The following is a 25854-nucleotide window of genomic DNA, read 5'->3' as shown; positions in this document are numbered from 1 at the left end:
CCATAATCTGGTTGCAAACCTCCATTAGTGGTTGTATCAAGTAGTCTTTTAATGTCTTATAGTACTTGGAGGTAAGTCCATCTGGGCCTGGAGATTTGCCTAGTTGCATATTCTGAATGGCACCCTCAATTTCCTGTTGTGTTATTTTACAGTTCAGGATTGTTCTCTTTTCCTGGGCTAATTTTGATAATCCATTAATTTTTAAGAATTGGTCTATCTCAGTCTCTTCCTGTGGCCCCTGCGTGTAGAGTTTTTTGAAGTATCTCTGGAAGCACTTTCTAATTTCTTCGGGTTTCTGAATGTTTCTCCTTTCGATCTCTAGATTAGTAACAGTATTCAATTTTTGTCTCTTTTTCAACTGCCATGCTAGCAGTTTTCCACACTTATTCGCTGATTCAAATGATCTTTGTTTCATTTGTTTAATTTTCCACTCAACTTCTTGATTTATCAATTTAGCATATTGTGCTTGATGGAATTTAATTTCTCTCAAAACCTCTTTAGATTTTGGTTTTGATCTCAATTTTTTCTCTCCATCTCTTATCTTCTCTAAAATCTTATCCTTTTTTCCATTCCAGAGTCTTTTCTTAATCGTATTCTGTTGTATCAGAAACCCTCTCATAACCGCTTTACTTGCGTCCCAGATTGTTCTCTTTTCCACCGCGGTGTTCAAATTTATTTCAAAATAGTCTTTTAGAGTTTTTTGGGCCTTCTTCACGGTCTCCTGATCTCTTAATAGGGTGTCATTCATTTTCCATCTGAAGGAGCCGATTGGAGTAAGTCTCAATTCCATTTTCATAGCATTATGGTCGGAGCAAGTTTTTGGGCAGATTTCCACTTTTCTGGTCTTCGGTGCCAGCCCTCTAGTTATCCATATTTGGTCGATTCTTGTCCATGACAAGTGGGCTTCAGAAAAGAAAGTTCCTTCTTTACCTAAGGGGTTCTTTGTCCTCCATATATCAATCAAATCCATACTGTCGGTTAGTTCAAATAAAGTTTTAGGTAGTCTGCCGTCTTTTGTTAAATTTTGATTTTGTGACTTATCCATGTTTGTAGAGACCACCCCATTCATATCTCTCATCATAATGATGTTGGCATAGTCCAGATAGTCCAGCATTGTCTCATGCAGCTTCTTGTAAAATTCTGATTTCCCCTCGTTTGGTGCATAAATTCCTAATATCAAAAATTTTTCTCCTTGGGTCTGTATCTCAATTGCCAAAATTCTTCCTTGCTCATCTTTAAATAGAAATTTTGGTGACAGGCTCTCCTTTGCATAAATCACCACTCCTCTTTTCTTGACTTTGTCCGATGAAATAAATTCTTGGCCTAGTCTTTTATTTATTAATACTTTCCTGTGGAGCCTAGTCACATGCGTTTCCTGCAGGCAAATAATGTCCAATTGTTCTTTTTTCAATATATGGAAGATTCTTCTTCTTTTTTCCGGAGAGTTCCCGCCATTAATGTTCCAACTAAGAAGTTGCAGAGACATCCTGGATCAGTCTGTTAGTCCTGTGATGGCGTCTCTTCTTTTTGATCCTCTGGTCCCGAGGGAATAGGTGCTGGTACAGGTGCAGGCAGAGGTGGTGGCCAAGATTCTGCTGCTCCCTACTGACCCAAGAGCTTCAAAAGGTAAAGGGGGTCAATAAAATTTCAACAAATTATTGGCCCATTTATCCCAATAGTGTGGGAGAAAGGAGATCTATCTTATAGCTAACTAGAGTGAATGATGTCAACATGAAAGTAAATATTTTTTCATTCCCTTCTGCGTAGAAACATCCACTCTGAGGAAAATAATCTAAAGCTAGAGAAAGGAGCCTCTGAGCTTAGTACGAAGGGCTGTGTGGAGCAGGGGTAGGCAACCTAAGGCCTGGGGGCCGGATGCGGCCCAATCGCCTTGTCAGTCTGGACCGCAGATGGTCCAGGAATCAGTGTGTTTGTACATGAGTAGAATGTGTCTATTTATTTAAAATGCATCTCTGGGTTATTTGTGGGGCCTGCCTGGTGTTTTTACATGAGCAGAATATTTGCTTTTATTTAAAATGCATCTGTAATGGTTCTAGGGGTTGCTCGTGCGTAAGCAGGTGTCTATCTCCCCGGCTGGGTGAAAACACCTGGGTGGGTTGCCAAAGTGAACCTTTTCTGTCTGGACAGCCAGTCACCCGTGGCTGACTCAATCGCTGGAAGAATCCGTCAGTGGGCGTTTCTTAAACTTCTTCCAGCAAAGAAGCTCTTTGACGCCTAGTCTCTGCCTACCCTCTCTGCGCGAAAGCCTTCTGCGCAGGGAGGGCGTGGGCAATTCTCCACTGGTGCTACGCTGATTCTCTTCCCCAGAAGATGGGCTGCTTCTCCTGATCCCTGGACGCTCTCTGGAATCCCTCTGGCTTTTGCTCTCTCTCCCTCCGGCACTGATGGCAGTTCCCTGACAGCATCTCTGGATTATTTGTGGGGCATAGAAATTACTTCATCCCCCCCCCCAAAAAAAAATATAGTCCGGCCCACCACATGGTCTGAGGGACAGTGGACTGGCCCACGGCTTTAAAAGGTTGCTGACCCCTGGTGTGGAGTGTCCTGCAAGAGTATTAAGGCAGGAGTTAGTTGGAGTGCTGAGTTTGAGCCAAGAGAAGTAGAAGCTGTGAGGTAACAGTCTACTGAAGTCTCATTCCAGTCAGGAGGGGAGAGATCTTCTAGAAAGAGAAGACTCCCAAACCATTTAAGAGGGGTGTTCTGATCCCCTGTGTCTGTTGTCCATTTAGAGTACCTCAGGAATGGGATGGTCAAAAGGTTGGTAACTGACAGAAACAACCACCTTGTTTGAAAACCAATGTATTAAGCAATGACAACAACTGTGTTAATAAATTGAAGTAACTGAAAATAAGCTGAGCATTTACCATCTAGTCTATAAACCTGTAATATCTAACTGATAATAAGCAACTGAAGTTTAACAGAATCTAGGTTTTATTTACCTGATGCTTTAAGTCTTTATCCAAGCAGAAATATAGATAGTTATATGGATGAAAATGTATAGTTATAATAGGTTAAGTTATAGAGCAAAGATAAATGAAAGAGGGTAAGGATTTGCTGAAAAGACTTGGAAAACGGGAATACAAAAGGGGAGGTGTGAGGAGGTCAAGGAAATAAGCAAATGAGTTCAAAGATGCTGAAAAATGGATTTATTCTTTTTTAAAATATCTTTTTTCTTCTTCTTTTTCCTATTTCTTTTTTTCTTCTTTCTTTCTAGGTTGCTTTTTTGTCAACTTTCTTGCTAGCTTGTGTTTGTTAGTTTTTGTTTGTTTTTTCTTTAGGTGTAATTTTTTGTATAATCTCAATAAATATTCTATTAAAAAAAAGGAATAAGTCTTTATCCAAGCAGTCTGGTAAGTCAGTGGTTTGAAAGCTTGTTATTCTGGAGAGAGACAAGAGACGCTGTTCACAGTGCCATCCCCAAATGGGAAGTCCAGAGGTTCCATTATTGGGCATCATGACTACCGGTAACTGTCAGGGACTGGCTGGACACTGAGGTGGGTTGCTGGATTTTGATGAGTGAGCACTAGGAGAAGGGCGGGTGGCAGGTTGGAGACTGACTTGGAAGAGAATCAGTAAACTGCAGGAACCTGTAACAGCCAGGAAATGAGGAAAGAATGTATATAATAATAATAATTTAATATATTATATTATATTATATTATATTATATTATATTATATTATATTATATTATATTATATTATATTATATTATATTATATTATATATACCCCGCCCATCTGGCTGAGTCTCCACTCTGGGCGGCTCCCAATCAAATGTTAAAAACAATACAGCATTAGATATTAAAAACTTCCCTATGCAGGAGGGAAGGGAGAGATAAGTCAGGCTGGTGTAGTCAAGGGCTTCCACACCTCTTCCTCCTGCCCCCACCTCTCCTGGAGGAGGCTATGGTTATGTTCTCTCTTCACTATTGCAGGCTGTATGCTTCTGAATGCCAATTGCTAGGAATCACAAGTGGGAACACACCATGTCAGTAGCACACCACCATCCTCTGGCCGCTTCTTGAACAACAGTTGTCTCGGGGAACATCATACTCACAGGTTAAAATGAAAATCTCAGGGAGCTGGCGGATAATGGTATCCTCCACTAACAGGGGGGCAAACATTGCTTCACCAGCTGATTTACAAATTTCATAAAGTATTTATGGAGCAGGTGCTGTAGAGTCAAAGCCCCTAGATTTAAATCATTTTGGAATGTTATTGGCTGATCCATTTTCTGGTATTTCCCTTTTCTGGGAAAAGGGTGCTTTTCATAATTCCATCCAGATTGACCATCTGTTCAGTGAGACATCTTATGCCAAGTTTGACAGTGTCAGATGGCAAGGGTGGTTGCTCACGGGTAATCAGGCAGGACTCCGACCTGTCTTTTACAGGTTTTATTTTGGTGCAAAACTATTTACAGTGCAGAACCCCAAAGTTCATATCTGCCTCAATCGCTAGCAGAATCCGGGAGTGGTTGTTTCCTGGACCTCCCCCAACATAAAAGTCTCGTTACTCCCAGCCTTTTCCTTCCCTCTTTGCGCTTTAGACTTCTGCGCAGGGTGGGCAACGGAAGGGGCATGCTTCCCTCCTGGCCAGCTTGGCCAGGAGCTCCTCATCGCCAGAAGAGGAACTGCTTCACAAGATTTTCAGAGGCTCCCTGTAACACAACTGCTCCTCTGTTTCCTGCCCCTGTTCCGATGGCAGTTTCCTGACAGACAGCTTGTTTCTTCAACAAGGGAGGAACTGAATGGTTTTGCTGACAGGTTGGCAAATTGAAGTACGTGTAGGAATGGGTAGATGAGGATCAGTCTTGGGAGGTCCTGCCTGGCCAGTAGTTCTTGACAACTGGTCATCTCTAGTCACTTAAATGGGCCTACTTTGAGTAGAACAAACATTGAATGCAGTTCTATAGGGGGTTGTTCTTTCATCTTGAAGAATACTCAGATCAATGTGAAATCAGATCTGTCCCTTGCCTCTCCCTCCCGTCCGCACACCCACCCTTTCACCAGGCCACAAGGGCCATACTTCAAATCCTTGTTGAATACTTTTTCCTGGCAGAGGTACCAGCTTGAATAAAATATTGTGGGGCAAGTAAGCTCCAACCCACATAATCGGACACATGATGCAGTGGGTGCACACAATCAGACCCTCCAAGCACACCTATTTTACAGGGACAGTCCTGCATTTATAAAAGCCGTCCTGGTTTCTGATTTGATTCTGGAATGTCCCACTTTTCCTTAGGAAGTTCCTATTTTCACCAGAGAAATGTTGGAGGGTATAGAGTTATGCAACCCCCGAGCCAAGGGGATAAGTAACTATATAGCCTTTAGAAGACATCTGAAGCAAGCAATGTATTATAATAATAATAATAATAATAATAATAATAATAATAATAATAATAATAATAATAATAATAATAATAATAATTTATTATTTATACCTCGCCCATCTGGCTGAGTTTCCCCAGCCACTCTGGGCGGCTCCCAATCAGGGTTAAAAACAGTACAGCATTACATATTAAAAACTTCCCTGAACAGGGCTGCCTTAAGATGTCTTCTGAATGTCAGGTAATTATTTATCTCTTTGACATCTGTTGGGAGGGCGTTCCACAGGGCGGGCGCCACTACCAAGAAGGCCCTCTGTCTGGTTCCCTGTAGCCTCACTTCTCGCAATGAGGGAACCGCCAGAAGGCCCTCGGCGCTGGATCTCAGTGTCCGGGCTGAACGATGGGGGTGGAGACGCTCCTTCAGGTATACAGGCCCGAGGCCGTTTAGGGCTTTAAAGGTCAGCACCAACACTTTGAATCGTGCTCGGAAACATACTGGGAGCCAATGCAGATCTCTCAGAACCGGTGTTATGTGGTCCCGGCGGCAACTCCCAGTCACCAGTCTAGCTGCCGCATTCTGGATTAATTGCAGTTTCCGGGTCACCTTCAAAGGTAGCCCCACATAGAGCGCGTTGCAGTAGTCCAAGCGGGAGATAACGAGAGCATGCACCACTCTGGCGAGACAGTTCGCGGGCAGGTAGGGTCTTAGCCTGCGTACCAGGTGGAGCTGGTAGACAGCTGCCCTGGACACAGAGTTAACCTGCGCCTCCATGGACAGCTGTGAGTCCAAAATGACTCCCAGGCTGCGCACCTGGTCCTTCAGGGGCACAGTTACCCCATTCAAGACCAGGGAATCCCCCACACCAACCCGCTCCTTGTCCCCCCAAAACAGTACTTCTGTCTTGTCCGGATTCAACCTCAATCTGTTAGCCGCCATCCATCCTCCAACCGCCTCCAGGCACTCACACAGGACCTTCACCGCCTTCACTGGTTCTGATTTAAAGGAGAGGTAGAGCTGGGTGTCATCTGCATACTGATGAACACCCAGCCCAAACCCCCTGATGATCTCTCCCAGTGGCTTCATATAGATATTAAAAAGCATGGGGGAGAGGACAGAACCCTGAGGCACCCCACAAGTGAGAGCCCAGGGGTCTGAACACTCATCCCCCACCACCACTTTCTGGACACGGCCCAGGAGGAAGGAGCGGAACCACTGTATGACAGTGCCCCCAGCTCCCAGCCCCTCTAGACGGTCCAGAAGGATGTTATGGTCGATGGTGTCAAAGGCCGCTGAGAGATCCAGCAGAACTAGGAAACAGCTCTCACCTTTGTCCCTAGCCCGCCGGAGATCATCAACCAGCGCGACCAAGGCAGTTTCAGTCCCATGGTGAGGCCTGAATCCCGATTGGAAAGGATCCAAATGGTCCGTTTCCTCCAGGCGTGCTTGGAGTTGTTCAGCAACCACCTGCTCAATCACCTTGCCCAAGAATGGCAGATTTGAGACTGGGCGATAGTTGGCCAAATTGGCCGGGTCTAAAGATGTTTTTTTAAGAAGCGGTTTAATGACCGCCTCTTTCAACGGGTCTGGGAAGGCTCCCTCACAGAGGGAAGCATTCACCACCCCGCAGAGCCCATCGCCCAGCCCTTCTTGGCTCGCTTTTATCAGCCAGGATGGGCAAGGATCAAGGAGACAGGTGGTCGGTTTCACTTGTCCAAGCAGCCTGTCCACATCCTCGGAGGTAACAGATTGGAATTGATCCCATGTAACAGGACCAGACAGAGCTCTAGCACTCTCCCGCCCTGGCCCTGCTCCCACGGTGGAGTCTACCTCCTTCTGAATCTGAGCGATTTTATCTGCAAAAAACTTTGCAAAAGCATTGCAGGAGATCTTGGGGTCCCTACCAGGCCCCGGTGGTACAGGTGGTTCCGATAGAATGCGAACCACCTGAAAAAGTCTCCTGCTTCTGTTTTCTGCAGATGCAATGGAGGCAGCGAAGAAGGCCCTCTTCGCCGTCGCCATTGCCACTTGGTAGGCTCGACGTTGAGCTCTAACCTGTGTCCGGTCTGATTCAGAATGAGTTTTCCACCACCGGCGCTTTAGCCGTCTCAGCGATTGTTTCATCACCCTCAGCTCCGGGGAAAACCACAGGGCTGTCCGGGCTCCATGCAATCGGAGAGGGCGCTTCGGAGCCAGACAGTCAATAGCCCTGGTTAACTCCGCATTCCAGCGTGCCACCAGGGAATCAGCTGAAAGGCCATCAACTTGGGATAAAGCATCCCCTACCACTCTCTGGAAGCCAATTGGATCCATTAAGTGGCGGGGGCGGACCATCCGAATCGGTCCCACCTCCCTGCAGAGGGGAAGGGTTGCGGAGAAGTCCAGTTGCACCAGGAAGTGATCTGACCATGGCACTTCTTTTGTTTCGCTTTTAGTTAGTGTCAGATCACCAACATCCATAGAGGTGAACACCAAGTCTAAGGCATGTCCACGGCTATGAGTTGGGCCAAACTTATTCAGGGACAGCCCCATGGAGGCCATGCTTTCCACGAAGTCCCGAGCGGCCCCTTGTAAGGTCGTGTCGGCATGGATGTTAAAATCCCCCAGGACAACCAAGCTAGGTGTCTCCAGGAGCATATCCGCCACGACCTGAAGCAGCTCGGGCAGGGAATCCTTGGTGCAGCGGGGAGGTCGGTACACCAGTAGGAATCCTGTACTGCCCCTATTGCCCAACTTCCAGAACACGCACTCAGAAAACTGGGTCTTCCCAATAGGATGCCTGGTGCAGACTAATGACTTCCTATAAATCACTGCAACCCCCCCCCGCCCACATGACCTGGGTTGCTGTGCGTAAGAGAAACCTGGTGGGGAAGCAGTGGCAAGGACAGGCCCATCTGCTTCATCCAACTAGGTCTCTGTCACACATGCCAGGTCAAATATTCCATCCACAATCAGGTCGTGGATGGCAGTGGTTTTATTCATCATTGACCTGGCATTGCACAGCAACACTTTCAGGTCATGTGGGTTTCCCTTGCTGATTCCTGTATCCTTCCGGTCAGGACCAGACCTGGAGGCAGGGATAGTCCTCAAACAACGACTAAACCTGCCTCCTTGGTAATGACATGGTCTGGTCTTAGCATAACTCCTCCTCCTGCCCGTGATCACTGAGATTGGGTGTCCCAATACATCCCCCCCTGTGGAACCTGCCCCACCCAATCTATTGGCTGAGGCCCACTCCCAGGCAGCCATGACCCTTCCCCTTAAAAAGCAAAATACAAACTATATAATAATTTAACAGAATAATAATAATAATAAAACAAAACAGAACAAAACAAAACAAAGCAAGAAACAATAGCGCTGACTAAATGCTTATCCCACCCCAAGCAAAAATAAAATAATAAAATAATATAATATTATAAAAAACAACCACCACCATTTAAGGTGCTGCAAATTAAAAGCAATTAAAACATTTAAAACCATTTTGTCCATTGCTGCCGGTAGCTGCTCAGGCCTCGAAACTGTAGTGGTAGTGCAGGCCCCGCCCCCTAGGCCGGATGGAGTTGGCAGAAAAGGGAGCGGTCCTCCCAACACTCACGCGAGCAGCAGCAGCAGCAGCCGTGTCCCGGAGGCCTCTCTCAGGCCTCTTATGCTGTGGCGGTGGGTGCAGGCCCCGCCCTCTGGCCAGATGGAGTTGGCAGAAAAGGGAGCGGTCCTCCTGAAAGGGACTGCAGAAATACAGACCAGGAATGTAAAAACCAGGCAGCAAAGTTTCTTAAAGAAAAAGTTTTTTTATTTGGATTTTTGTCAGACAAAAAAGCAAATATGGGTGCATTCAGATAAAAGAAAGAGAAAATGCCCCCCGAGCCTGAGGGGTAGGCAACTTATATACCTTTCTGCAAAGCACAGCCCAGCCCCTCGGCACTCCCCTTCTAATGCATATTTATCGAAGCTCAACCAATAGGAATTGGCGTTCGCCTTGTTCGGTTTCAAGCTGCCTATTCCACTAGGTGGCGCTGCTGGCTTATAAACTAGTTGACCTATTTACTATTTCCAGTAAATACCCCTGCTTCTTAGAAATGTACCGAAGCGGGTCTGTGGTTAGCACCTTCTCACTTAAGAGTTATATCTGGAGCCTGGTGGTCAGCAAACATCCTGCTACTTGCCTTTGTCAGGGGTCGTTTCTCAGAAATGGCTTAACCTCAACTGGCAAACTTCCTGCAGGTGCAAGCTACCCTAACCACATCCTTGCAAGCTAGCTGCACCTGCAAAATATCCTAACCACAAGCTTGCATGCTTGCTGCCTATGCAAAAGGTGGCAAAGTGGCAAACAGGAGAAAGAGAAATAGTCTTTAGCTTTCTAAAATGGGTTTATGCTTTTAGCTTTTAGATGGCTCTATAATATGGCTTCAGAGGTTCTTTATAAAAATGGCTCTGGTCTGGCTCTCCATTCGTCATCCTGACCTTCACCCCTTCACTCCCAACACTCACGCGAGCAGCAGCAGCAGCAGCCGTGTCCCGGAGGCCTCTCTCAGGCCTCTTATGCTGTGGCGGTGGGTGCAGACCCTGCCCTCTGGCCAGATGGAGTTGGCAGAAAAGGGAGCGGTCCTCCCAACACTCACGCGAGCAGCAACAGCAGCCGTCAAGTTTTTGGGAAGTTTTGTAATGTTTTATGTTTTGTTATGTTTTTATTTATGTTGGAAGCCACCTAAAGTGGCTGAGGCACCCCAGTCAGATGGCTGGCTTATTAATAATAATAATAATAATAATAATAATAATAATAATAATAATAATAATAGAATTGGACACCCCAATTTTCATCAGAGAAATGGTTAAAGGTATACACCATTTGAATGGCAATGCCTGTTGACTTTGGGGGAGAGAGGCCCCCTCAAATATTTTTCCAGTGGGGGAACACCCCTTGGCCCCTAGGAGTTGGCTCCTGATTTATAGCTAGAATGTTTCCTTGAACTTCATAACACCTCTCGTTCGCCAGGAAAGAGAAGGACTTGAATCAAAAACCCCAAACTATTTAGAAGACAGTATAAAGGTGCCCATTTCTGATGCAGGTGGATTTCAGAAAAATAAAAAAAAGTCCTCTATGCTCCAAGGACTGTCCTGGCAAGGGCAGTGACACCACTGTTGGCAAGATGCCAACGCTGGCATTGATGTCGCAACCTTGATAACTTGGGCTCTCTGAATCACGAGGGATTAAAGACGCCAAAGTATTTTGTGTGGGAGGGCAAGCACCACAAAAATGAAGATGTGTTGCAGAAGCAGTGTCTGTTACAAAATTGTTGTTGTTGTTGATGATGAACAGGACATCCCAATTTTTATCAGGGCAATGTTTGAAGATATAGACCATTTGAATGGCAATGCCTGTCAACTTTGGGGGAGGGAGGCTTCCTCAAATATTTTCCCGGTGGGGGAAACACCCCTTGGCCCCTAGGCGTTGGCTCCTTTGTTTTCTGACTAGAATGTGTCCTTGAACTTCAATAAATGCCTCTCGTTCGTTAGGAAAGAGAAGGGCTTGTATCAAAACTCCATCACAATTTAGAAGACAAAATAAATGTGCCCATTTCTGAAGCAGGTGGCTTTCAGAAAAACCAAGAACGTCCTGCTGATTTCTACTTCTGGTGGCTGCTGGAGGGACCCTCCCTGCCCCTGGCAGAAGAGGGAGATTTCTTTGGAAATGTCTTACAGTGTGAGAACACCTAATCATTCCCATTCAACGATTTCCCGCTCCTCATCAAGAAAAAGAGTGAGGAGAGTTACACAGTCCTCAGCTGTGCCGTGCTTGACAGCTGTCCACAGAGAAAACTGAAAAGCTGGATGCTGCCTCTTTTTATAAAGAAATGAAAAGTGGAGTTGCATGTGCAGCAATCAAATCTGTGCAAGAGCAGGATTAGCTCCCATTGTGTGCATGGACAGTGCCAACCTCTTTGCTCAACACACTGACCTGATAGGGGCAGTGATACTGCTGTTGGCAGGAGGTTAACGCTGACATTGATGTGCCATCCCTGATAACGTGCGCTCTCTGAATCATGAGGTATGAAAGATGCCAAAGTATTTTGTGTGGGAGGGCAAGCACCACAAAAATGAAGATGTGTTGCATAGGCAACACCTGACTTAAGAGAAGGGTGCTTGCCCATCTGATTATCCTTCAGAGGATATGAAAATTCAGAGGCTATGGACAGCCTGTAAATTCTGAACTGATTAGTAAACTGTTTATTTTCTTCTCAACTGTGTGGGCTGGCCACAGGATGTTCTCTTGCATGCTGTAGACTGTTCTTGTACAAAAGCCACTTAGCAATTGCTAAGGCGAAGTCTTTACCTCTGTGCTTCTGAGTTGAAGGGAAATGGCGTTTGGTGGAACCCTGTGGATGCTGGTATTATATATGACCATTTTCATTCACTTCATGCTGCTTGCATGGGGAGTTTATTATCGTCTTACCAGGCCCTACCTGCCTCAAGGAATAAGCGGTCGTGCAAATTTAATATTTGTTGATTTCGTAGTGGGATATGCATTTGCACTGGTAAGTTTATTTTATATATGTCACAGGAATGAGGTGGCCCCTCTACTAGAAGGGCTGTCACCTTTCAAATATTTTAGTTTAGAGAAATGGCGAGTAATAGGCGACATGATAGAAGTTTATAAAATTTAGCATAACATGGAGAAAGTGGATAGAGAAAGTTTTTCTCCCTCTCTCACGAACTTGTGGACAATCAAATGAAGCTCAGTATTGGAAGATTCAGGACAGATGGAAGAAAGTACTTCTTCACACCGAACATATTCAAATTATGGAAGTCACTCCCACAAGGGGCAGTGATGGCTGCCAAATTGAATACCTCTCCAAAGGTACAGTAAATTCACGAAGGAGAAGGCTATGGGTTGCTACTAGCCTCTATGCCTTTGCTCTGCCTCTAGAGCTGGAGGCAGCAATGCTTCTGAACACCAGATATGGAAAGGGGAAAGGGCTCCTGTGTTCAGATCTTGCTTGAAGGTTTCCCACAGGCACTGGGAACAGGCTCCTGGACTAGATGTGCCATTGGCCAGGTCCAACAGACTCTTTTTACGTTCTTATGTGTATATATGTTTATATATGTATACCTATATCTAGATCTATAGATAGATACCTTCACAACATCCCAATCTCTAAGTGGAGAGTGGTGAGTGAAAGGATATACAGTGTAGGTGCCTCACAAGTGAGGGGTTTGTTCCATAGGCAGTGCATGTATGCACTTTTTTAAAATGCAAAATTATCTAAGACTGATCATAAATGCTGAATGTTTTGGTTTCAACAGGGAGCGTTTCTGGAAAAACTGGGCATTTGCCGTAAGCATGTCTTCCTCAGGGTTATGTACGATGCCATACCAACAAGGAAGGACTCAAAGTTGATCATAAAGGACCTTGTTTTTGATGGGGTGCCAGTGAGGGTGTATTGGCCCAAGACACCAGCTGCTGGGAACAGGAGAGGAATCATCTATCTTCATGGAGGCGCTGGACTCATTGGAAGCATCCGTAAGCTCTCTGGAATGTTTTTGAAAAGGATAGTTTGAGTGGGTACTTTAATGTAAAGGTCTTGAAATGCTTGCTATGTGAGGTGTGGAAGTGGTTTGTACTGCTCCTGTAGGCAGCTTAAGTTTTGTGTAGGATTGGATTGTGTGGTCAGAAAACAGGCGGAGACCTCTTGTTACAAAGGTGACCAGTTCTGTATTAATTCCTAGTATCACAGTCAATGAAAAATCCTTAAAATGTCAAAGAAGGTGTTTCTGCTTCAAGCCCGAAAGGACTTTTTTGTAAGTGCTTCCAGAAGTGATCAGAAATAACTGGAAAGAAGCCAAGAAATGCGGGTAGAAGTTTGTTTTTGTTTTTTATCCATTGAAACTGCTTGATCTCTGTTACAGACCAGGAGAGGGTAAAACTCACAGAATGGTTTTTAGCTAGCGATGCCCCATTTACAAAGAGTTCAATGCAACTGAGTTTTTCCCAGAGGAAATTCATTAAAAATTGTTGTTTTCTACAGTCAAGAAGCGCATCCAATTTATGACATATAAATAAATAAGCAGATATATCCATCTATCTCTATATTTCAACAGTTTTACTTTCAATAGAACTAACATTGGATTCAACTCACAATGATATCAGTGTTCTTGACCAGGAAAAATTTTAATGAAGGGGTTGTGGGGCTTGTGCTTTCTTCCAGAGGTCTATGAAAAGGTCTGCCGTTTCATTGCACACCAAAGTGATTCAGTGGTTATGACTGTTGGGTAAGTGGCTTCACTCTCATTGTATCAGAAAGAACATGGAATGCCTCTCAGTTTCTAACCTTTCCTAGGGAATATTAATTATATATATATAATAATTTATATGGTACGCATCTGGCAAGCCCTAGCAACTCAGGTCGGCTCCTGAAAAAAATAGTAAAAACACAATAAATAATCAAAGACTAAAAACTTCCCTGATCAGGGGTGTCTTCATATGTATTTTAAAATTTACATAGGTGCTTATCTCCTTGACATCTGCTGGGAGGGCATTCTACAGGGTGGGTGCGATTATGGAAAAGGTCCTCTGCCTGGTTCCCTGTAACCTCACCTCTGGCAATGAGGGAACCACTAGAAGTCCATTGGAGATGGATCTCAGAGTCTGGGTTGGACAATGGGGGTGGAGACACTCCTTCAGGTATACCGGGCCCAAGTCGTTTACGGATTTAAAGGTCAGCACCAACATTTTGAATTGTGCACAGAAACGTATTGGGAGCCAATCAGTGGAGTAGCTAGGCAGAAGTGTACGGGGTGACTTGCCACAGGAAGCACTTACCTTTGGGGTTGGTACACCAGCGTCCCAAGAGCCCAGCGCACCTCTAGGAAAGTCAGTGCGGCCAGGGGCTTGGCCTACAGCACACCAGAGCTGCTGTATCCCCCCCGTCACCCTCTGGTGGCTGAGAAAGAAACAATGGGGATGTGTTGGCCACAGAAGGAGGGCCCCTGGAAGGGACATGTCTTGTGCGCCCAGCAGGCCCAGTGCTGCCCAAAAAAGCAGCATGGGGGCAGCACACTCCCACTATGTCCCCCTCAGCTGGTGGGTGCCCAGGAGGGATGTGCCACCTTGGGCACCCCCAGGCCCAGCACTTCCCGAAAAAGTGCAACCTGCCATGCCCCATGGAGCTCACTATGGCATTGGAGCCAATGTAGTTTTCTTAGGACTAGTGTTATGTGGTCCTGGCTGCTTCTCCCATTCACCAGTCTTGCTGATACATTTTGGATTAGTTGTACTTTCCAAGTCACCTTCAAAAGTAGCCCCACATCCAGCACATTGCAATAGTCAAAGCCAGAGATGACCAGAGCATGTACCACCCTGGTGAGACAATGTGCAGGCAGGTAGGGTCTCAGCCAGCCTACTAGATGGAGCTTGTAGACAGCTTCCCTGGACACAGACCTGACCTGTGCCCCCATGGACACCTGTGAGTCCAGAATGACTCCTAGGCTGTGCACCTGGTCCTTTAGGGGCACAGTTGCCCCACTCAGGACCAGGGAGTCCCCCACACCCACCCAGCCTGTCCCCCAGAAACAGTACTTCTGTCTTGTTGGGACTCAAGTTCAATCAGTGAAATGTCATCCAGCCTTATAAAGTTGTAAACATAGTGATTTTGCCAACATTTAGAATGGGTGTTCATTTTTGTATTTAGATTTCTAGCTCAAATCCCTTTGACTTTGAACATAGTAAGAAATCTGCTGGATCAGGCCAAAGGGGACTCATCTAGTCCAGCATCCTGTTCTCACAGTGGCAAACCAGATGCCCAAATGGGAAACGCACAAGCAGGACCTGAGCAGAAGAGCTCTCTCCCCAGGTCCAGTTTCCAGCAACTGGTATTCAGAAGCATTACTGCCTCTCATAGTGGCACATCATCCTTGTGACTAGTATCCATTGGTATTAGCAATTGCTAGGAGTCTTGCCAACCTGCTCAGGTGAGCTGTGGATGGAGGACAGGTAGATACCTAGTAGTGGGATTATAACTTCACTGATGCACAGGATGCTGGACAGTGCTACAGGAACCTGCTAATGGACTCATTTACAGTTGTGGTTTTTAACAATCAAAATGAGTTTTAAACGGGTTAAGATATCCAGTTGAAGAACTTAGACAATGTGCCATTGAAACATGACACCAGGGGGCAGTGCAGAGTCATTCCTGTCAAATAATTTGGTATATGTTGTAGAAAAGGATTCAAAGGAGAAACCAAATGCCTTTACATTTTAGAATGACATTAAAATATCTTTCTAAGAACACTTAAAAAGTGAGTGTAGATCCAGATATGGACAGGGGAAAACAAGAAGGAAGCAGCTGGAGGGGAGAGAATGGTGTGTGGCTATGTGTAGGAACAAGTGTAGATTTCCAAAGGGAAAGTTTGCATTTGCTTTTTATTTTTGTCTCAGGCCCCCACAGGGTTGCACAGAAAGGAATGTGGCCCTAGGGGTGAAAAAGATTCCCAACACTTGCAGTATGTAATGCAGTCAAACGGTCCTTTTCTGTGAAGTGTATGATGTTGAGTGTGGGTGATATCTTGTTTTCTTTTTAGATTTCGTTTAGCTCCTGAGCATCTCTATCCGGTCCCTGTGCTGGACTGTTTAACTGCTACAATACACTTTCTGAAGAATGCAGAGGAATACGGAGTGGACCCCAACTCCATTGCCATTGCTGGGGACAGTAGTGGAGGCACTTTTGCTGCAGCCATTTGCCAAGAACTGGTGACCAGAGAGGACCTCCCAAGACTGCGAGCTCAGATCCTGATCTACCCATTTCTACAAGCAGTGGACTTCAATTTGCCATCCTATCAGCAAAACCAATCAGTTCCTCCCTTGTTCAGGAAACGAGTTGTTAAATTTGGTTCAACATATATGACTGGGAAGGAGAACAATGTGGACCCATTTATAAAAGGTGCCCACATCCCTCCTGATTTGAGGGAGAAATACCGAAAATGGATCAGTGCTGATAACATTCCAGAAGAATTTAAGGCCAGGGGCTATGTCCCTAATGCTCCTGCTCCATTTTCAGAAGAACTTTATGAACAACATAAAAGAGGTCTTGAGGCAATGTTTGCCCCCCTTCTAGCAGAGGATGACATAATCCGCCAGCTCCCAGAGACTTTCCTTCTAACCTGTGAATATGATGTTCTCCGGGATGATGGGCTGTTGTACAAGAAGCGGCTAGAGGACAACGGTGTGCCAGTGACATGGTATCATCTTCCAGATGCAGGCCATGCAGGACTTAGCATTTTTGGTTGGGGGCCATTTGAATTTCCGAGCTCAAAGAAATGTTTGCAGCATATGGTACAGTTCTTAAAAGTTTTATACAAATAAATGACCGTCTTTGTCATTTCCTGGATCAGATCATTGGCCCACTTCATCCAGCATCCTGTTCTCACAGTGACCAAGCAGAGGCCTCTTGAGATGCCAGCAAACAGTACTTAGGTGCAAGAAAAGTCTTCCTATTTGTGAGTCCTAGCAAGCAGTATTCAGCGGCATACAACCCACAATAGTGCAAACATACTGTGATGGGATGATGAGCTGCTTGTGCGTAAAATCGTAGTCCCTCAGAGTTTGTGCAAATCCACAAACCTCTGTCTGTGACAGAGCTCCTCAGACATGTCTGCTCTAGTCACTTGCAGATTCCGACAGTGGTTGCTTTCGGAAGCGTTTCCAGCATAAAAGCTCCTTAACAGAAACACGTCTTCTGGACTCGCGGCGTGACAGCTTCCGGCGAGGAATGGGTCTCCCTATGGGAGCTTCAGACACCTCCCCACTGTTCTCGCTGGACGTGTCCCTGAGCCCTCCCTCTTGCTCGCTTTCCCTCAGAGATCCACCTCTCACCCTGCTAGTTCCTGCTTTAGCTGGTGAGTCTCTCTCAGCCTCCGTGAGACTTTCCTCCAGAGACCCACCTCTCCCCCTGCTGGTCCCTGCTTCAGCTGCTGAGTCCCTCCCAGCCTCCGTGAGCCCTTTCCCCACCTGTTCCTCCGATGGCAGTTCCCTGACATATACCTATAGCCTCCTCCATGAATTGGCCTAATCTATGATTAGATGGGCTCAAGATCTTGGCCATAATACAGAGATGTCCCAGTGCGAAAACTTTTGGAGGGTTGAGGCATTCACAAACTAAAGGAAGGATTGAACTCTGATTAATAAGAATACACACAGGAACTTGAACCAGCAAGACTCTGGGAAGGGTGCATATAATAATCTCTGTCTCTCTGTGTCTCCAGCCCCCTCGGCCCCAGGTCGTTTTATTCACAAAAGAGCTTTTTACAGAGTGTTCGTAAGAACCAATCAGATTTCTTCTGAGCATTTCAACAAACCCACGTGGGGACAAGTTAAACTACCAAAACTAATTAACAGAACTACAAAGGAGGACATTTGGCACACCACCCCCGGAGGTGATAAACAATCAATACATATGATAAGAAGGATGACCAGGACAACAACAACGATCATTATCACCTTCATGTGAGATCTGTTTCCTGGCCCTAAGATTAACATCCTACATCAAAGAAACTTGCCCTCTGTCTTTGATGACCCAGAAGCCTGCCTGTCTAAGCAAGTGGGCTGTGTATGTGACTTGTGACGAGAGAAAAATGGGCAGTAGAGGAAATGGCCAGAGATGCAGAGGGTTGTGAGATTTGATCAGAAATTATTGTCAATGAATCAAACCCAGTCAACACAATGCATTCATCGTGGACACAATGGCTTGATGCATATTTTATAATTCCTCATAGTAATCCCACCTGACCCCACACTCTGGATATTTGCACTCCTACAGAGGGTTAATTGGAAGTTTACTATAAGGGTTGCACTATAAGGGAAAACCTCCAAAAAGTTTTCTATCGCTGGCACTTGACATCCTCTAAACTTGCTAAGATGTATAGAAACCTCTCTAAGAATTGTTGGAGATGCGGAGAACCTGGTGGGACTACATTACATATGTGGTGGGCATGCAAAGGGATTAAACCATTTTGGAATGACATCTCTCTCGAACTTAAATTTTTTTAAAAAGTAAATATTCTGAAAAAACCGGAATCATTCTTATTGGGCATTACCGGTCTGGATATCCCTAAAAAAACAAGGAAAATCTTTTTGTATGCCACCACAGCTGCAAGGGTTATAATAGCTACACATTAGAAAAGTGAATATATACCTACTAGATCGGGCTGGACACTAAAACTGACAGAACATGTGGAGCTAGACTATTTATCAGAAAGAATTAAAGATAAATCCAAACAGGAGTTTATCTCAAATTGGAATTGTTTTAAGGAATATTTAAAAAGTAATTGTTGCAATCTGAAAACGGTAACAGCCTTTGAGTAATTTCTGTAGACACTGAATATAAACGGAAAATTGATAGTGTAGCAGGAACCCCCCCACCCCAATCATTCTGTTTGTACAAACTTCACACACGCTCACACTCACACACTACATACGCCACATTTCTGTTATAAATTCATAGAAGAATCAACCATACATCGGATTTGCACTGCTCCATTTTTATTTTACTCCATATGACAAGGACTATCAGAGGGGGGTGGCTTGGTTCTGGTCAGCCATAATCCCTTCACCATCCCAGCACATCCACAGGAGCCCTGCCCAGTTGCTATGTCAACCCTGATGATCCCAGACAGAAGACCATCAGGATCACAAAGAACTTGCATATGGGAGTGGATTTAGCATGGACTGAAACAAAGGACAATGATCAGATCTTCCCTCTGGGGGCAGGAAACTGCAAACTCCCCTTTGTCTCCTGGAAGTGACTCATGGGCAGGGGGAAAGCCAGGTGACAGGACACTCAGGTTACCACCACAACTCTTCCCTCAACCCCTCCTTTCTGTAATGTATGCATGATGTCAACCCCTTCTGTAATGTATGCATGATGTTTCTGGGGGTGGGCTTGACCTAGAGGATGGGAATTTCAAAAGTTTTTATAAGGTCTTGCACACCATCTTTCTGGGTCTTTTCCTCTCTCTTGCAAGTGAGGGGAACATCCTGTTGCAACAGTTCAATAAAGGCCAAGCCTACAGGCTGCTGTTTTGCTCCAAGTTATCCTTTTTGGTGTCTTTGTTTTTGTCCAAGGGAGCCCTTGGATTTTTCCGTTAACAATAGAAAAGACAATACTGTTAATAAAAAGACAATAGACAATATAGGCAACAAGTTTATTAGTACAAAATGGAAGAGAAGGGAAGCCATTTATTTATGAAAAATATTATGATTTTAAAATTACATCTTCTTTTCTTTTTCTATTTGTGTTTAGTAATATAGGTTGACTTAAGAATGATGACAATAATAGTCACCAAATACATTTTGAAAACAAAAACATGTTTAATGGTAAGATGTAAAGTTATGATTTAAAGATTTTCTGGTTTACATAACATTGTGAGCATAAGCACTTAAAACCTTTCCCCCCTAAATTTGTTCTCTGCAAATTTTGAATCACATCATCAAAATCAATTCCTTTTGCTTTCGGTGGAAAGAAACACCCACTCCCGTTCCTTATTCATACGCTCTCCACTACGTCGAGTTCAGACACGTTTCGTTGCATTTGTTGACTGATCTAAAAGGTTTCAATGACTTGTTGAGGTTAATTAATTGTCAGACAAAGTTATTAAACTCATTTTAAATAATATTACTTTTTCAAAAAACGTTTTAAGCCCAAATTTTTAAATTTTATTTTAAAAACACATATTTTGGCATTTTGTCACCCCTCCCCCAGTGACGACACCTGAGGAGACCCGCACCCCCTTCCTGCACCGCTGGCGAGAGTATGACTTCATTACTAAAAGGTCATTTTTCTAGGTGCTTTTGGAAGAAACTGATTTTCTGGATCCATTTCTATTGGGGTTTAGGGCTGGTTTTGGCGCAGAAACTGCTTTGGTCGCCCTGTATGATGACCTCTGTCGAGAAAGAGACAAGGGAAGCATGTCTGGGAGGGGTGGATGAGGCGACCTGAAACAGATTGACTTCCTTAAAATTAAATTAGTTTTTCAGCTAGTTCATTGCTTTTTTCTGTATTCTCTACAAAAGTCATCAGAATAAATCCAATCAGGCTTTATTTATAACAGCTAGTGTCTGTCATTAGAGCTGTCTGCATGTGGACGATTCCATAAGCAGGGAATCTGGTAGTGCACTGACACCCTTGAACCCCAGATCATAAACAAACAAGTCTTTTCCAACTTAACACAGGTAATGCTCTACTCTTATGCACAGTTACTAATGCGTGTAAATCCATTAAAATATAGGGACTCCTAAATAAATATGAATAGGCCCAGGCTGCCCCCAAACTGGTATTTAGTACTTCTTCAGCCCACATCTCAGAATAAGATAGGCACCATACTGAGATTTCTGCTCCATACAGTGCCTGTTATAAGGTAAAGAGGAGAAGATAGCGCTGAGGTAAGATGCGCTTGTTAGAGCTCTCCTCAATTATATATTGGGGACTCCTACTCCTTTTTCACTTTTTAAACTTTGAAACCCTGTTCTTATCGAAAGTAGGGTATGTTTTATGTGTTTGGCAACCTGGGATCTTACATCAGAAAACTTGTGACATTGGCGCAGTAAATCAGATCTCATGAAGTCAAACAGCTTAACAGTCGCCGCCCAGCCTATTTCACGGACTCGTAACTCTAAACAATTTTAATTAATCTTCTGAACTTTTTTCCGAACTGACTCTGACTCAGGCTTTGATTCTGTGTTTTATATGAACTAAGGGAGGTGGAGAACAGTTATTGCTACCAAAGACGCTATGTTACAAGAGTGTTCCATTTGGGCTTGCCTCCACCCTCTTAAGCTTGTGGATCCAACTGTCCTGTACACCTTGCCTCTATCTTCCCAGTTGTGAATCCAACTGCCTGCATGCCAGCAGTACTCCTAAACGGAAACAAACTGATTAAATGCTCGGCATGGAGCCTGGGTCAAGATATATTACTCTGCAGATGACTCAACTGAAAGGCACCTAGGGAAGTTGGAGGGGGGGGTTCCACTCTCAAGACACCAGAGATTGTTAAGCCACAGGGCTGGCAGCTGGCCATAGCAGAGGTGGTAACCAACAGAACTTATGTGAGGCCAAGGCTCTCAGGGGCCTTTGTGGTGAGGGCCTTCCACCTGGGGGTGAGTCGACATCCGTTCTTCAGGTGGCAGCTGGAGTTTAGGATGAGGCCAATTCTGAACCTCTCAGGTCTCGAGACACCCGCGATCGAACCTACCCAGGTGGCAGCTGTGGGACGGTCAGTCCTGGAGGCAGCAACACTGGCAGTTCCCGCCCTGGCATGGAGAAGGATGATGTAACGGAGGCTCCCCCCCCCCGGAAGTATCACCCCGTAGCCCTGAGAACACCAGCTGCGGGGGGAAACCTGAGGACTCCTGATGCTAAGAGGAACACTTTCTCTGCCACTACAAGTGCTAGTGCAACAGCAAGGGAGGGTTCCCTGAGACCATCAGGCACGGCATCGACATTGAACAGGGCATTTACCGAGCCTGCCCCTCCTTCCTTTGCCCATCCCCCGATGTCGCCTGGTTGTCCAGGTTGGCAGATTCGGAGATCATTTGAGTAGACTCGAGCTGGCACATGATGCTACAAGAACCTTGTCTGCTACAAGAACCATTTTTTCTTTTCTTTTCCCCTCCCCCCTTCCTTTGCCATCTGTTTCAGTTCTTTATAGTCCATTGTTTTATGATTATATTTAAGTTCTGCTTGTCTACTGTTAGATGCTTGATTGTTGTTTTCCTGCTATTTAGGTGGTTTTTCTTCCCTGAATGTATGTTATATGGTAGTTCTGTTTAGCTGTGGAATGTTTTGTGGTTTATTCTCCAGTTTAATTAATTGGTTAGTCTAAGATTATAATAATAGGTTGACAAATAATATAATAGTTTTCATATAATCAGAGAGGTAGCTGATGGTTAGCTGGTTTGTCCTATTCGACTAATTAAGAGTTTATCGAGTTGTTGATATTATAAGCAGAATAACTAGGCTGGGAAAGAACAACATCAATGCCATCAATGGAGGCTAGTATGAGGCGTGGGATTGCTACCGTAGAGGGGCGAGGGAGGTATGGCAGTGGGGGCAGATTTTATAGGCAAAGGGGATTGAGATAAGGATACGCTCGTACCCCTTCCAATCTGCGCCCCATCCCGAGGGACGAGGGTAGGGTGAGCAAGGATTACTCACCTCCGTCACTGGTGCTGTGCAATGCCAGGTCTATAGGCAACAAAACTGCCACCTTGCGAGATTTCTTTACCTCGCAGGGGGCCGACCTGGCTTGTGTGATGGAGACCTGGGTGTGTGAAGGAGAAACAGTTACCTTACGAGAGATGGCGCCCCCGGGTTTCTCTGTCCTCCACCAGTCACGGACTGTGGGCCGGAGGGGAGGGGTTGCATTATTAATCTGGGAAGATTGTTCTTTCAGGGCTCTGCCATCGCCATCGATCCCCAGCACTGAATGTGTTGGCCTAATGGGGTTCCGAGGAGAGCTTGACTGTCTGGCTGGTGTACCAGCCACCTAGCGCACCAGCAGCCACCCTGTAGTGATCAGGTAGGATTGCTATGAGGAATTATAACAAATATAGAGTAAGCCATCTGTGTCAGCAATGAAAGCATTGCGTTGACTGGGTTTAAACTATTTTGATATGATTCTTGATCAATCCGCACCTCTGCATCCCTGTTCCATTTCTCTTTCTTCACAAGTCACTTACACAGCCAGGCAGGCGTTCTGGGTCATCAAAGATAGTGGGCAAGCTTCTTTGAAGTAGCTTTCTAATATGTTAATCTTAGGATGTTAATCTTAGGGCCAGGAAACAGATCTCACATGAAGGTGATAATGATCGCTGTCCTCCTGGCCATCCTCCTTATCACGTACAGTGGTGCCCCGCAAGACGAATGCCTCGCAAGACGGAAAACTCGCTAGACGAAAGAGTTTTCCGTTTTGGAGGTGCTTCGCAAAACGAATTTCCTATGGGCTTGCTTCGCAAGACGACAATGTCTTGCGAGTTCCTGCTGGTTTTTTCCCCCTTTCCCCCCTTTTTCTAAGCCGCTAACCTGCTTATCAGCTGATCCGATCAGCAGATAAGCCGCTAAAAGCCACTAATAGCACTAATAGCGCTAATCCGCTAATCCGTCAATGGGCTTGCTTCGCAAAACGAAAAAACCGCTAGACGAAGAGAATCACAGAACGGATTCTTTTCGTCTTGCGAGGCACCACTGTATATTGCTTGTTTATCACCTCCGGTGGTGCCAAATGCTCTCCTTTGTAGTTCTGTTCTTTGTTTACCCCGTGCTTAATTAAGTTTTGGTAGTTTAACTTTTCCCCACGTGGGTTTGTTGAAATGCTCAGAAGAAATCTGATTGGTTCTTACGAACACTCTGTAAAAAGTTCTTTTGTGAATAAAACGACCTGGGCCGGGGGCTGGAGACACAGAAAGAGAGAGATTATTATACGCACCCTTCCCAGAGTCTTGCTGGTTCAAGCCTCTGTGTGTATTCTTATTAATCAGAGTTCAATCCTTCCTTTACTTTGTGAACGCCTCACCACCCTGTTAGGCCTACTGGAGGCAGTGGCCGGCTGGGCCTTGGAGTTCCCTAACGTATTGGTATTGGGGGACTTCAACATCCATGCTGATGCCACTCCCTCCTCTCAGGCTCTGGACCTGGTATCTTCCATGGCAATACTCTCCCAGTTTGTTTTGGGCCCCACACATCAAGCAGGCCACATGCTGGATTTCATATTTGGCGCAGGTATACGTGTGCTCATGTTCCCACCCTGAGATTCCTTCTCCTTTCGCTCTCCAATTTTACAAAGGCAAACTCCTATTATGCAAAGGTGGGCTGCGGAACTTCTAATAAAATGTTGCTTTAAAAAAATTTGTGGTGGTTCCCTCATTGCAAATAAGTGAGGTTCATTGACCATAGAATCACAGAGTTGGAAGGGACCAAGAGGGTCATCTAGTCTAGCCCCCTGCAATGCAGGAATCTTTTTGACAAGGTGGGGCTCGAACCCACAACCCCGAGAGTCTCATGCTCTACCAACTGAGCTATCCCAGGACTCAGATCAAATTCTGCCGGTAGGGTTGCAAAGGATGAATTGGGAGCAAAGGTTTTGTATGAATATATTACCTCAAGTTATTCTGATGCTTCCAAATGCACTGGTACAAATAAATTTTCAGACTGAACAGGTGGTATAATAGTAGTAGTAGTAGTAATAATAATAATAATAATAATAATAATAATAATAATAATAATAAATTATTCCCCAGCCACTTTGTGCGGCTTCCAGCAAAATACAAAAACGTAATAAGACATCAAACATTAAAAACTTCTTGATCCTGCTTTTTGAGAAGCTGACAGTTTAGGATAGATGCTCTATATCAACTCAATGACAGGGAACCAGGCAGAGGGCCTTCTCAGTAGTGGCGCCCTCCCTGTAGAACGCTCTCCCGTCAGATGTCAAGGAAATAAACATCTACAGTGGTACCTCTGGATGCAAATGGGATCCGTTCTGGAGCCCCGTTTGCATCCTGAGCAGAACGCAACCCGCGTCTGCACAGGTCGCGATTCGCCACTTCTGTGCATGACATCATTTTGAGCATCTGCGCATGTGCAAGCGGCAAAACCCGGAAGTAACCCGTTCCGTTACTTCCAAGTCACCGTGTAACACAACCTGAAAACACTCAACCTGAAGCATCTTTAACCCAAGGTACCACTGTATCTGACTTTTACAAGACATCTGAAGGCAGCCCTGTATGGAGAAGCTTTTAATGTTTGATGTTTCATTGGTTTTTTTAAAATATTCTGTGGGGAGCTGCCCAAGTTGTTGTTAAATTATTGTTACACTTAATTGAATTAATTACACTTAATTAATTACACTTAATTGACTTAATTGAATTAATTACACTTAATTGACTTAATTGAATCCAGTTGCCAGGAGCCGCTGGAGGGGAGAGATGCCTTTGGGCTCCAATCCTTCTTGCAGGCTTGGCCACCGCGGGGAGACGATACTGAGATCCCTGCATTGCAGTGGTTGGACTAGATGACTCTCAGGGTCCCCTTCCATCTGTAAGATTCTACGATTCTAACAGGGTGCGGGACTAGATGGGCCGTTGGCCTGATCAAACTACAGGGCTCTTCACGTGTTCACGCAGACGCACGTGTGTGTGTGTGTGAGAGAGAGAGAGAGAGAGAGAGAGGGCGCACCTTCAGGGAGAAGCTCGTCTCTTCTTTGCAACTAGGATGAATCAGCTGCAACCCCCCCCCCCCGACCCACAGCTTCCCTGCCTGCTCTCTCTCCACCCCTAACCCCAATTCCACGGGTATTGCATTGCATTGCATTGCACAAACCCCCAAACACACCCAAAGCTTGCTGCAACCCAAGGTGCTTTGCACTCACCCGACTCGTCGCAGCATCCGACGGCAGAGGGGACGGGTCAGCTGTTCTTCTGAGGCCGCGCCCCCTTTCCCAAGTCAGTATCCAGCATCTCTCTCTCTA

The 25854-nt window shown here is 45.3% G+C and overlaps 2 protein-coding genes and 1 long non-coding RNA gene across 3 annotated transcripts in view; 2 read left to right on the top strand and 1 right to left on the bottom strand.

Annotated features, from left to right (window-relative positions):
- The window catches only part of LOC308576324 (arylacetamide deacetylase-like 4), a 135376-nt gene that overhangs the window by 53131 nt on the left and 56391 nt on the right, over positions 1–25854 (bottom strand). The window lies entirely within an intron of this gene.
- LOC308576326 (arylacetamide deacetylase-like 4) lies at positions 11497–16715 on the top strand. Its single transcript, XM_081175578.1, has 4 exons — positions 11497–11876; positions 12646–12862; positions 13548–13611; positions 15919–16715. The coding sequence occupies exons 1-4, from the start codon at positions 11700–11702 to the stop codon at positions 16697–16699; spliced, it is 1239 nt and encodes a 412-aa protein (XP_081031704.1). The 5' UTR covers positions 11497–11699; the 3' UTR covers positions 16700–16715.
- On the top strand, positions 17380–18354 carry LOC308576355. Its single transcript, XR_014003185.1, has 2 exons — positions 17380–17651; positions 17745–18354. It is a non-coding gene; the product is annotated as an uncharacterized lncRNA (long non-coding RNA).

This window comes from Podarcis bocagei (assembly GCF_964188305.1).
Source record: "Podarcis bocagei genome assembly, chromosome: 16".
NCBI lineage: Eukaryota > Metazoa > Chordata > Lepidosauria > Squamata > Lacertidae > Podarcis > Podarcis bocagei.
The sequence above is the reverse complement of the archived record's forward strand: the minus strand, read 5'-3'. Positions and strand labels throughout refer to the sequence as shown.